This window comes from Ctenocephalides felis, unplaced genomic scaffold, assembly GCF_003426905.1.
Source record: "Ctenocephalides felis isolate EL2017-DRISC unplaced genomic scaffold, ASM342690v1 CF-g0.4_SCAFFOLD_02587, whole genome shotgun sequence".
NCBI lineage: Eukaryota > Metazoa > Arthropoda > Insecta > Siphonaptera > Pulicidae > Ctenocephalides > Ctenocephalides felis.
The window spans coordinates 9,175-21,912 of NW_020538741.1; the positions used below are offsets into that span (position 1 = coordinate 9,175).

At 31.8% G+C, this 12,738-nt stretch overlaps 1 protein-coding gene across 1 annotated transcript; it reads left to right on the forward strand.

Annotated features, from left to right (window-relative positions):
* The first annotated feature begins 910 nt into the window (after positions 1–910).
* Positions 911–12,483, forward strand: LOC113381106 (NADH-ubiquinone oxidoreductase chain 5-like). Its single transcript, XM_026620085.1, is given in 6 exon segments — positions 911–927; positions 3,330–3,341; positions 8,253–9,491; positions 10,772–11,013; positions 11,427–11,650; positions 12,337–12,483. Coding segments are annotated over 6 exon segments (1,881 nt in total).
* The last annotated feature ends 255 nt before the right edge of the window (positions 12,484–12,738 follow it).

Here is a 12,738-nt window from a genome sequence, read left to right on the forward strand (position 1 = left end):
ATTCAAACTTTATATACAATTTCTTATACAGTTTAAAAAATATTAAATCTCAAACAAGTTTAAGTACCGATTGGTAGTCCGGACTCAAAGTACGACGGTAACGGAGAATACATTTTTGAACCCGACATACAACTCACTCGACGAGGATTAATAATTGACTGCTCTTTACTAAGGAATGACAATGACATACAATACTTATCTTTATTGAACGCAAACACCGGAGCCGTAGCACTCGGTAAAAATAAGCAGATAGGCACGCGATTTATAGCTCGAAAGCAACCAAAACAACACGACGACGCCCAACATCATTGACATAAGCGAAGTAACTGTGAACAACGACTTACAGGCCGACCAATATAATCGCTTACTCGACCTAATCGAAACGTTCGCCGACGTATTTTGCTGGAAAAACCGGACACTCAAACCGACGGACCTAGTTGAACATACGACAGACACAAACAACGCAAAACCAATCAACTCCGCGCCATATAGAAACAGCCTAAAAGAGAGACAGGATATTCAAAACCAAGTAAACGAAATGTTACAAGGAGTTATAAAAAACTAAATAAGTCCGTGGGCCAGCCCCGTAGTTTTAGTTAAGAAAAAATCCGGTGAATGGCGATTTTGCGTGGACTATAGGAAATTAAACAAAGTAACTATCGCTGACAAATACCCCTTACCATTAATGGACGACATATTAACAAATTTGAACGGTTCCTATTTTTTTTCGACACCCGACCTGAAAAGCGGTTATTGGCAAATCCCAGTGCAAGAGAAAGACGAAAAACAAACAAAAAACAGCATTCATTACAGCAGACGGACTATACGAATTCAACGTTTTACCCTTCGGACTCTGCTCTAGCCCCGCGACTTTTCAGAGATGTATGGATAACGTTCTAGGGGGCCTTAAATGGAGTACCTGTCTTTGTTTACTTAGGCGATATAATTATAAAATCCAACGACTTTGAAACACACTTAACCAGACTATCGACAGTACTAGACAGACTGAGACTTGCGGGCCTGAAACTTAAGCCAAGTAAATGTTTCTTGGGTTTTACCAGCTTAACGCGATTTTGGGTCATATAGATTCCGACAAAGAGATCTCCCCAGACCCGGAAAAAAATTACAGCGGTACAAAATTTTCCAAGACCTAAAAAGATTAAAGACATTCGTTCATTCATAGGACTCGCAAACTTATACAGAAAATTCATAGAGAACTTTGCGAAAATCGCACACCCACTGACAGTACTGACTAGTAGAAACATAAAGTTTCACTGGGAGTCGGAACAAGAAAGCGCGTTTCAATCTTTAAAAGAAAAACTAATATCACAAACCGTTCTCGCACAATTCGACGCAACCTCACCGACAGAAATACACGTGGACTTATGCGATATTGGCCTAGGAGCAGTACTCGTACAAGAACATAACAACAGTAAACACCAGGAAGCCTACGCATCGCGTAAACTCCAACGACGAAAAATTAAGTACAGCACGACTGAAAAAGAGTGCCTAGCCATTATATGGGCAATCAGACATTTTAGACAGTTCCTATGGAGGAAAAAATTTACTATAATAACAGACCACCATGCTCTATGCTGGCTACAGAAATCATAAGACTTATCTACGAGACTGACCCGTTGGGTAATTAAACTACATACAGGAATACGAATGACATAAAAATGGTAACTTACATACAGACGCAGACGCATTATCACGCTACCCCATAAACGACGATTTGAAAATCTGTATGTTAACCGAAACTAATACAAACTCTAGGGACATAGCACAAATGCGACTTAATTCTAGCTCTACACAACCCGGAACACGTCACAAATAAAACGGCTCGTAAATTGCGTAGCTACCTGCTACACAACGACATACTATTTAAAAAAGACTTTGGATAAAACAGCACAGACAAATTGCTCGTAATGCCTAAAACATTAAGGAATGAGATCCTTCAAGCATGCCACGACGACCCCGCGACTCGAGCCCACTACGGGCTAACAAAAACAATTTACAAAGTCAAATAACGTTATTTTTAGTACAACATGATTAAAGAAATACGAGAGTACGTACGGTCGTGCGCGCACTGCCAATCGCGAAAATCACCTAAAACACTACAACAAGGCCTCATGCAACCAATCCCGGTCACCCATGTATTTGGCTTAGTAGGAATGCATTTCCTGGGACCATTCCCACAAAGCGATAGGGGTAATAAATACGTAATATTAGCAATCGACTACCTGACTCAATGGGTCGAAACGAAGGCAGTACCAACGCAAATAGCCGAAGAAATAGTTACAAATACGACACGGTCCACGTTAGTAGAATAAAAGAATATTTTGGTCGCATACCAATCCACTAAAAAAAAAATCTTCACTTTTCTCTTCGTTTTTTAAATATATATAAGAACTTATATACAGATGTACATATGTTAATAATTAAACATAATTATAGTAATAAGTTTAGTTTTGGGATATAATTAGGATATATAGGATATTGTCGTCAAAGGGGTTGCACAACCCTCAGTGCAATTGGACTCCCCCACCTACGTCTACTAGGGTTCCTGCAATATAAGGTCCGAGTCTGGTATTGAAAAGGCATTATGAAATGTAACATCCTCTGAGGAGGTCGGTCGGGTCCAGGCGCGAGTCCCTGGACCCGCTTAGTGTATAGTGGTGTGTGTTTTGTGCCAGGAGATTAGAACCCGTTACAGCAAAGGACAGGTGTATTGTTTATAAACTATTCCCTCCGTTCCGTTGACTCCGTTTGTTCCGATACTCCGTTTATGTTAATCCGGTTAATCGGTTTATAGATTGTACGTTAGAGTTTAGGCAGAAGGCATAACAGTACGTAGGTATTGTCATGCCATCACACCTGTAATATTAAAGTAATATTAACCCTTTGAACTCCGCGCGGTCGACGCATGTGACGCCCCAGCAACTCCCTGAGTATATTAGCGAAATATCTGTCATGTTTGTTATATAATGAAAAAAAGGAACAAAAAAGAATTAAAGTATTTATTTTTTAACAGTATTATTTCAATGCGTTTTAATGTTAATTTCAAACATCAACAATTAGTGATTCGTTATTAACTTTATTCGTTATTATATTTGTTAACGTTATGATGTGATCAGAGCGTGTCGGACTGGGTCCGACAACGGAGTTGCGGAACACATTTTGTATGTCGAACTGGAGCCGACAACGGAGCGTAAAGGTTTCATTCGTGTAGTTAGTTGGTTTAGTTTCCACAGGTAATTACAGGGTGTTTATAGAAGTCGGGTTAAGGAGTTGGGGTAAATGTTTCGTAATGGGGATGCAACGCTAAGATGTAATATTTGGTAGTCGTTGCAACACCCGAGAAAGAGACCATCAACCTCTTTAAATCGTCACAATATTGTAAGTAATTTTCTTGAAAATTTGTTTGTGTGTAAAGCGAAATACTGTTTTTAATCAATATTCCAGATCCAGCGCGTGCAGTATTGTCAGGGTGATTAGTATTATAGAAAGAATAGAAAGGAATCTTGAAATGTAGATTATTTGTTAAATGCATTTCACTGATTAGCATCACATCAATCGTGTGTTGTAAAAATAATATTAATTCGTTTTATGATTTAAAACACCATTTGCATTCCATTGAGCAATCCGAAAAAACTTGGCCATTAATTTTTAACTAATTTGGTTAACATGTTCATGACTAATCTATTTTGTTCCATTAGTGTTTGAACATGTCTATAAAATCACTAATAAATGTGATAAGAGCAACGGTTACCTGTGACTGTTCGTTTTAGTTACTTCGTTGTATCTTTAGTATTTCAGAATAGCTTCTATGGTCACTGTAAGAATTAGCTATTGGCCGCCTGGTTTCTTCTGTATTTGATGTTTTAATTCTATCCGTGGTTCGTCTTCTTTCTTGAAAGTTATAATTATGTTGTTTATAATAATTATAAACCTTGTAGAAATGACAACCTTTGTAGTTTGCCGGATAAGCATAACCACACAGAATACATGTTGCTGGAGTAGATCTTTCTTTCTTACATGCCGAAGTATTATGAGGTCCACCCATAGACCTTATATACATGGACTGCTATGACATACATTTCTCAGGTACAAAAGTGTCAAAAGATGTTCTATAGTATGAGGGCATATGAGGGTAATTTCGCGGCCGAGATATGTCAAAAATACGAACACGTCAATTGCACTCGATAGCTTAAACGTTAAATGAAAGTCCGTGTGTTCGAAATTGTTGGGAAGATATTATATAATATACAATTTATATTGATCTAATGAATGTAACGAACTATTTATTTGTTTTACAAAGTTTTAAGAGAAATTAAAAAAAATAAAAAATATATTTTACATATATAAAATTCACTGAAAATAAGAACCGTTGGCTAGAGTTATTATGGGAAATTAGAAAGCAATAATGAAATATTTGTTTAAATGTAATATATTTATTATTGGTGTTTAAAAACACAATTTTCGTGTGAAAGTGGCGTACATATTTATCAAACTTCAATAATTAAAGATTTATATATTTGAGCATCTTGCAAAAGACTTCAGTTTTTTAGAGATAATCAGACTAATTCATTACAACCGTAAGGTTTTCCTTATCAGCTCCGGTAACTTTGCAGTTAGTCTTAATTTTGATTCTTTTTCGGAAATTTTCACTTTGCTAATACCAAACTCCAAATTGCTAAGAACATTAATGAAGTCAATTTTTTTTTGGAAGGAGTAAGAGCAAATTAGGGACTTTGTGCAAAAATATATTTTAAATGGGAAGAAATAATTGCGTTGGTCAATTTTTTTAGCTATTTATCTTTTAATTAAAAGAACAGTAAAATAGGTTTTTCATTGTATTATTTTGTTATATTTATTTTATTATTTTATTAAATAAGGTTTATTATATACTTGTATATTGTAAGATTTTCATATCGTATCATTTTCATAATATATTAAAGTAAAATGCTTAGATATTTCTTTCTTTCATGAAAATAAATATTATTTTAATAGGATTTTCAGTCAATTTACCAAATTTTTGACCTATTATCAAAATATTTTCAATGTATGTGCCAAATCTTGATCTCTAATCGAACTTTTCTCGATCTACAATATATTACAATAAGATCGGCAAATATCGCAACCGGGTTCGGACTTTAGGTTTCTTTCTGTGCGAAGATTGACCAAAATACACGTATGTGGTGCAACAAAAGTTTAACCGATCGACTCACGAGGCGAACCCCAGGTCGCTCCTGACTCGCGCTTGTGCTGTGTGGGATATCCAGTAAATATAGTATGATATAGTATATAGTATGAGGTAAGTAATGTATATAGTAAGTAAATATAGTATGAGGTATAGTATGATATTATAATAATAATGTTCTCTAATATTGAGTTACTCTAAAGTGCTTATACATATTCATATGTTACCAAGGAAGCCTTAAAAAATCATCAACTATGGGGAGTTGAAAACAAAGTAGATAAAGATGAGTCAAATGATTATTTTAAGATAATTAATAACATTATTATATTACTTATCATACAGAGTGGATTCCAATATCCAGATAAATTAGATATTATTTTTGGAATAATAAATAATTTAAATGTGATGATTAATATTTGATAGCTATCGATTCAAAAGACTTCAAGAGTATCTAAACTATTGGTTCACATAATAAACATATCATCATCTTTTTTTTTCTACTAATATAGCTTCCGGAACAATTTTATGAACCTGGTAAATAAATGAATAAACTTAACTTGAAATAATATCTTTTGAAAGATATCAAAATACCCGAGGCTAATATCAAATATTTCAGGAGGAACTATCACCAGGATGTGGGTTTTATCTTCCGAAAACCAGAATTTTGTATGTTGAGCATGTGTCGGAGAGTGCAATGGGTCACGAATGAACCATTATAGAGCGTGATGTACTACTATTTGTGTATGGCAGTGAGTTTCGACATTTTCAGCAACTGGCTCGAGAAGCAAGCGGCGAGCTATAGACCGAAAATTATTTCGAGGGTTATTAGGTACAATTTTGTCTACATTAAATTGATATTACTATTATCTGAAAATTTGATAAACTATAACAGTTATATTAAAGAACTGCATTTCATCATAATATGTTTCCATGTTTAACAATAATAATGTTCATAGTAATAATATACAGATATGTGGAGTAATATTAATATAGCTGTTTTTTTTTTCTAGATTGCTGCAACAGATTGTGTAAATAAGTAATCTTCATAAGTAATTATTAATTCAATATATTAATAACAAAAGAATAAAAAATAAAACATTATTTATTATTGGTATGTATATATTTGTAGCGGCATTTTAAATGTTCGCGCGTTACAATTGCGTAACAGAGAGTAACTCTATGGTCGTCTAGTTCTCGAACTTTTGAGCGCGGGAATTGTTACATTTAGTACGTAAATGCTTAGAATTAATCCCTTTTCTAATTCTGCCGTCGAAGGATGAACATCTCATGTTAACATAAATATAATATCCTGCTATTATTGCTAAGAATATGTGCACTATTATTATATGGTATAATTATATATGTCTATTACTTTCAGCTTGAAACATTGAGGTTAATTAAATAGTCGCATAATTAAAGTTTCTAACATTTCAGAAGTGTGAATGAGCTATCCCACATGGTGGTAAGTTTCGTGTTGTGTTAATATTATTTTGTTTCAGCATATTAACGAGATTCTGTATTAGGAAAGTGAAGCGGTGTCAAATAACGTGTGTTTTCAGTTAGGTTAAGGGGGCTGTTTTAAATCGTATGTCGATTTAGGAACAGTACGTACACCTTGTTCGCGAGAAGCGATTGCTGGAACTTTTTGTAGTTTTGTTTTTTCGTAGACTCCTAGTAGGAAAAATGGAGAGAAACGCAGACGCATTTGAGAAGTTCCAAAGCAAATTGAAGGCGGACGATGCGAACGTAATTGGGGCGCGCGACGAGTTGTTATACGACATGATAAGGGCGTTACTAAAACAGAAAGATGAGCAAACGAGACCGGTATATCACTTGATGACGGATTTGTCGAAATCTTTGGGGGATTTCGACGGCAGAACCGAAGTGGCAGAAGCATGGCTGCGAAAGATTGATAGTTTAAAGTCACGGCATGAATGGCCGGATAATATTGCGTTGGACAACGCAATAAGCCATTTGGTAGGTGCCGGACGTGATTGGTACGACACGAAGAGGGACGAAATAAAGTCATGGGACGACATTAAAGAAGGTTTCAGGTATGCATTCACACATGTAGAGGATGGAGATAAATCGAAGTGGGAACGCATGAAGAAACGAGTCCAACTGAAGTCGGAAGAGGCCATTGTATACTATCACTCTAAGAGAAAACTGTGCCAGGATTTGAACCTTAGTTTCCGGGAGACTGAACATAAAATACTTCTCGGAACAAAACAGGTGAAAACAACCCGTGGATGTGATCATTGGACGGACTTTTACTGAACTACCACACTTGTACTACACGAACAGATACAACAAACTGACGTTTAGGTACAACGAGGAACATCCCTTTGCGAACATGGAAGTGATAGGCCCAATAGAACAGAGACTGAGGACAGCCAATAATTGTATCTTTTATTTGTATTATTCAAAGAGATATAAAAATTTTAATTGCTTATTCTTCAGTTGTTCATATAAGAATAGTATTAGGAGGAATTTTTACCATAAATATATTAGGTATTGTAGGTAGGTTTATTTTAATAATTTCTCATGGTTTATGTTCTTCTGGGATATTTTGTCTTTCTAATATTATTTATGAACGATCAGGAAGACGAAGAATCTTAATTAATAAAGGTTTAATAAGATTTATACCTTCAATAACATTATTTTGGTTTCTATTATGTAGGTCTAATATAGCAGCCCCTCCTTCATTAAATTTATTAGGTGAAATTATATTAATTAATTCTATAATAAGTTGATCAATAATATTAATAGTATTAATTATAATAATTTCATTTATAAGAGCAAGGTATAGATTATATTTATTTGCTTATAGTCAACATGGAATAAGAAGAATAAAATTATATTCTTGTTCTTGTGGGAGGGTTCGAGAATATTTATTATTATTTTTACATTGATTTCCGTTAAATTTATTAATTTTAAAGAGAGATATATTTATAATTTATTTATATTTAAATAGTTTAATTAAAATATTGATTTGTGGTGTCAAAGATGTTTGGTGACTTTAAATTATTAAGAATTTATATTTTATAAGATTTATTTATTTACTAAGTATAAGAATAATGTTATTTGTAATTAGTTTATATTTTATTTTTAATAATTTAATTTATATTATTGAATGGGAAATTATTAGAATTAATTCAATAATAATTATTTTTAGAATATTATTTGATTGAATATCTTTAATATTTATAAGATTTGTGTTAATAATTTCTTCAATAGTAGTTAAGTATAGAGAAATATATATAATAGAAGATTTTAATAAAAATCGATTTTTATTATTAGTATTAATATTTGTATTTTCTATAATAATAATAATTATTAGTCCAAATTTAATTAGAATTTTATTAGGTTGAGATGGATTAGGTTTAGTTTCTTATTGTTTAGTTGTTTATTATCAAAATGTTAAATCTTATAATGCTGGTATATTAACTGTTTTAATAAATCGAATTGGAGATGTGACTTTATTAATTAGAATTTCTTGGATAATAAATTATGGTAGTTGAAATTATTTATTTTATATAAAATATATAATAAATAATTTTGAAATAATTTTAATTATATTTTTGATTTTAATTTCTGCAATAACTAAAAGAGCACAAATTCCTTTTTCTTCTTGATTACCAGCTGCAATAGCTGCCCCAACTCCTGTTTCAGCTTTAGTTCATTCTTCAACTTTAGTAACTGCTGGAGTATACTTAATAATTCGATTTAGAGAATTATTAATAAAAAGTAATTTATTTATTTATTTATTATTAATTTCTACATTAACTATATTTATATCAGGATTGGGAGCTAATTATGAGTTTGATTTAAAAAAAATTATTGCTTTATCTACATTAAGACAATTAGGATTAATAATAAGAAGGTTATCATTTAACATACCCAAATTAGCTTTTTTTCATCTTTTAATACATGCTTTATTTAAGGCTTTATTATTTATATGTTCAGGAATTATTATTCATTTATTAAATAATTTTCAAGATATTCGTTTAATAGGTGGAATAAGAAATATAATAATTATATTAGGAAGAATTATTAGATTAGCTAATTTAGCATTATGTGGATTTCCTTTTTTAGCTGGATTTTATTCTAAGGATTTAATTTTAGAAAGTTTATCTTCAATTAATTTTAATTTTTTAATTTATTTATTATTTTATTTTAGAATTGGGTTGACTGTATGTTATTCTTTTCGATTAAGAAGAATATTATTTTTTAATTCTTTTAATTATTTTAGTTTAAATTTTTTAAATGATGAATTTAATAAAATAATTAAAATAAGTTTTATTTTAATAATTTTTTCTTTATGTTTTGGTAAGATTATGATTAATTTGATTTTTTATATTCCTAATATATTTTTTATTAGATTTATAATAAAAATTATAGTTATAATTATATTTTTATTAGGATTATGAGTAGGGTTAGAAATTAGGTATTATAAAATTGGGTATAATTATTTTAATAAAAAAAAATTAGTATTTTTTGGAAATATATGATTTTTACCAGTAATTTCTGTGTTTTATATTTATAAACCGTTAATTTATGGTAATAATTTAATAAAGATTGTTGATCAAGGATGATTAGAATTTATAGGATCTCAAAATCTATTTTTGAATTATTCTTTATTATCTAAAAATTATAATAAATATCAAATAAATATAATAATGATTTATTTAATTAGAATATTTTTTTGAGTAGTTTATTTATTGATTTTATATTTTTATTTAAATAGCTTATATTTAGAGTATAACATTGAAGCTGTTATGGAGAATTTTTTTTTTCTTTAAATATATTTATAAAAAGAGATTTTTATTTTTACATTGAAAATGTAATGTTTTAATTAAACTATATAAATAGAAATATTAATGATAATTAATCACTATGATTAAGTTAGAAGCTTAATATTGAATATTTCTAATTGGAATAAAATTCAATAATATTATTAACAGTAATATACCTCTAGTTTGGTTTCAATTAATAAATAAGGATAAATATATCAATTAATAGGTCGAAACTATTTGCATTATTGCTTCTTATTTAAGATTAATTGATATTCAATACTTTTTAAATGCAAATTAAATGTTATAATTAACTATAATCCTAATTTCATTTTAATATTCCTTGGTTTCATTCATGAAATAATCCTAATAATAAAATTATAATAAAAAAAATTCTTGTTGATATTCAATAAAATTTTATAGAAATTGAATATAAATTAATTATAGGAAGATAAATCATAGGAAGATAATTTTTTTTCTAGTAATTTATATTTATGTTGTTCAATTAAGTAATATATTTATATATAAAATTTAATTATTCCGTAAAATAATCTTTTTAATTATATATTATATATATATATATATATATATATATATATATAATAAAATATTTATATTATTATTAATTATTCCGGTTATTTAATTATATATAAACTATTTAATTACCAATAAATTGTTGTCGGTAAACTTAATGATTTATATATATTTATATATAATAAAATATTTCATTGATATATAAATAAATTACTAGCCAATGAAACAACACTACCTCCAGGGACAGTAACTTAGTCAGGGTTACAGATGAACAGACTGACTTGATTGTACCTGTACTAAACTTAGATGACAAACCTGTAAGTTTATCAAAAGATTTGACGATACACACAGGACAAGTTTGGATAGTACAGCGACAAACAGAGACTAAGACAGATCCTATAGTTATGACTGACTTAGATATGGGAAACCAACGCAAAGAAGTCATAAATGAACTGATACATGTTTTAAATAATTATAGGTCATGTATCTCGAAAGACATCAGGAAGTGGACATTAACCCTTTGAGTGCCGGGAGCCGATATATCGGCTCTTGCTACACTCGCGGGAAGTGCCAGAGCCGATATATCGGCCCGCGCCTCGTAGCGCTTTACTATTCGCATTGCGGGAGAACTCTATCTCAAAATAAATTTGTAATACGTTATAAATGATCTAATTTCACTATGAGAGAATTAAAAAAAATAGTTTTTCGTTTTAACTCTTTGTGGACGACGACCTTTTCGTATCGCTTAGAGGTACCGAAGTCTAACATAAACACCGATGGTCGCCACTCAGGCGATATTCGATCTGCGGCGTAAATCGCTGTGGATTTGGACCCTTATCGGTACTTGTCGACAGTGTTTTATATAACACAAAATAATAATGAAGTCTTACTATTAGCGTACCGGGAAAAAAAGTCGCAGAAGAAAAATGTTTTACTGATGTCCACATTTGAGAAGGCTCAGAACAAAACGACTACAATCAGGAAAAGGAATGCACAAATACAGGTCGAAAAACCAGCAATCGTAGCTGAATATAACAAACACATGGGAGGCGTAGACACGTCAGACGTGATGCTATATTCATACTTAGATGAAAGAAGAGCCATCAAATATTGGAAAAAAGTAGTTTTCTCCATTTTCTCCCGAATAGTATTGACCATTTTTTCTCCCATTATAGTTGACCCATATAAAATTGTGGTGAAAAGATGGCTGTTTGTATGTGCAAACACGTTTTGTACGAGAGAACTCAACTTTTACTTTATTTATAAACATATATACCTTTGTTTTTTTCTATAATTCTCAAATGAGTACAAAAAAACTAGTGTCATTGTTTCGTTTTGTATTTCATCTATAATACGCAGCTTTTTGAATCATGTAAATATCGTTTCTCGTTTGGTTTTTATAAGCATTTTCCCGAACCCTTGTATAACTGTGAAATTCGGCCGGTTTTTCTCGCATAGGCACCTCCATTTCGCCCGGCACTAAAAGGGTTAAGGAGATACCAGGCAGCCGACCAGTCAGGGCAAAGCCCTATCGAGCCAGCAAATTAGAGAGGCAGGAAATTAGCCGCATTGTTGGAGAGTTGAGGGAAGCTGGGATTGTGACGGATGCTGAGTCCTCTTATGCTAGTCTAGTGCTACTGACACAGAAGAAGACCGGAGAATCCCGCATGGTGGTCGTGATCTAGGGCTCTGAATAGACAGACAGAGCGAATGAATTTTTCTTTGCCAATCATGGACGACCATTTGGCATTATTGGCTAATAACACAATGTTTATTGTTTTAGATTTAGCCCATGGATACTTCTAGGTTCCCTTAACGAATGAGGCAATGGAAAAGACTGCTTTCATTACCCCAGATGAGACAGGCCAGTTAACGAGGATGGTCTTTGGGCTGATGAATGCACCATCCTACTTCTCCAAACTGAGCCTTCACATTGTGACCTCTGAGGGATAAGGTTGTATTATATTACCTCGACGATATTTTAATTCCAGAAAGGAACTGGAATGACTTGAAGTAAAGATTGTTAGCCGTGCTAGAGGCATTAAAGAAAGCAGGTATGACTATCAAACTTTCAGAGTGCGAGTTCTTAAAGGAGAAGGTGAGCTACCTGGGGATGGAAATCTCTAGCAAGGGAATAGAGCCTGGTTCACGGAAAGTGAAAGCCATAGAGGAATTTCCTGCACCAAAGAATGTTCATGAGGTGAGGAG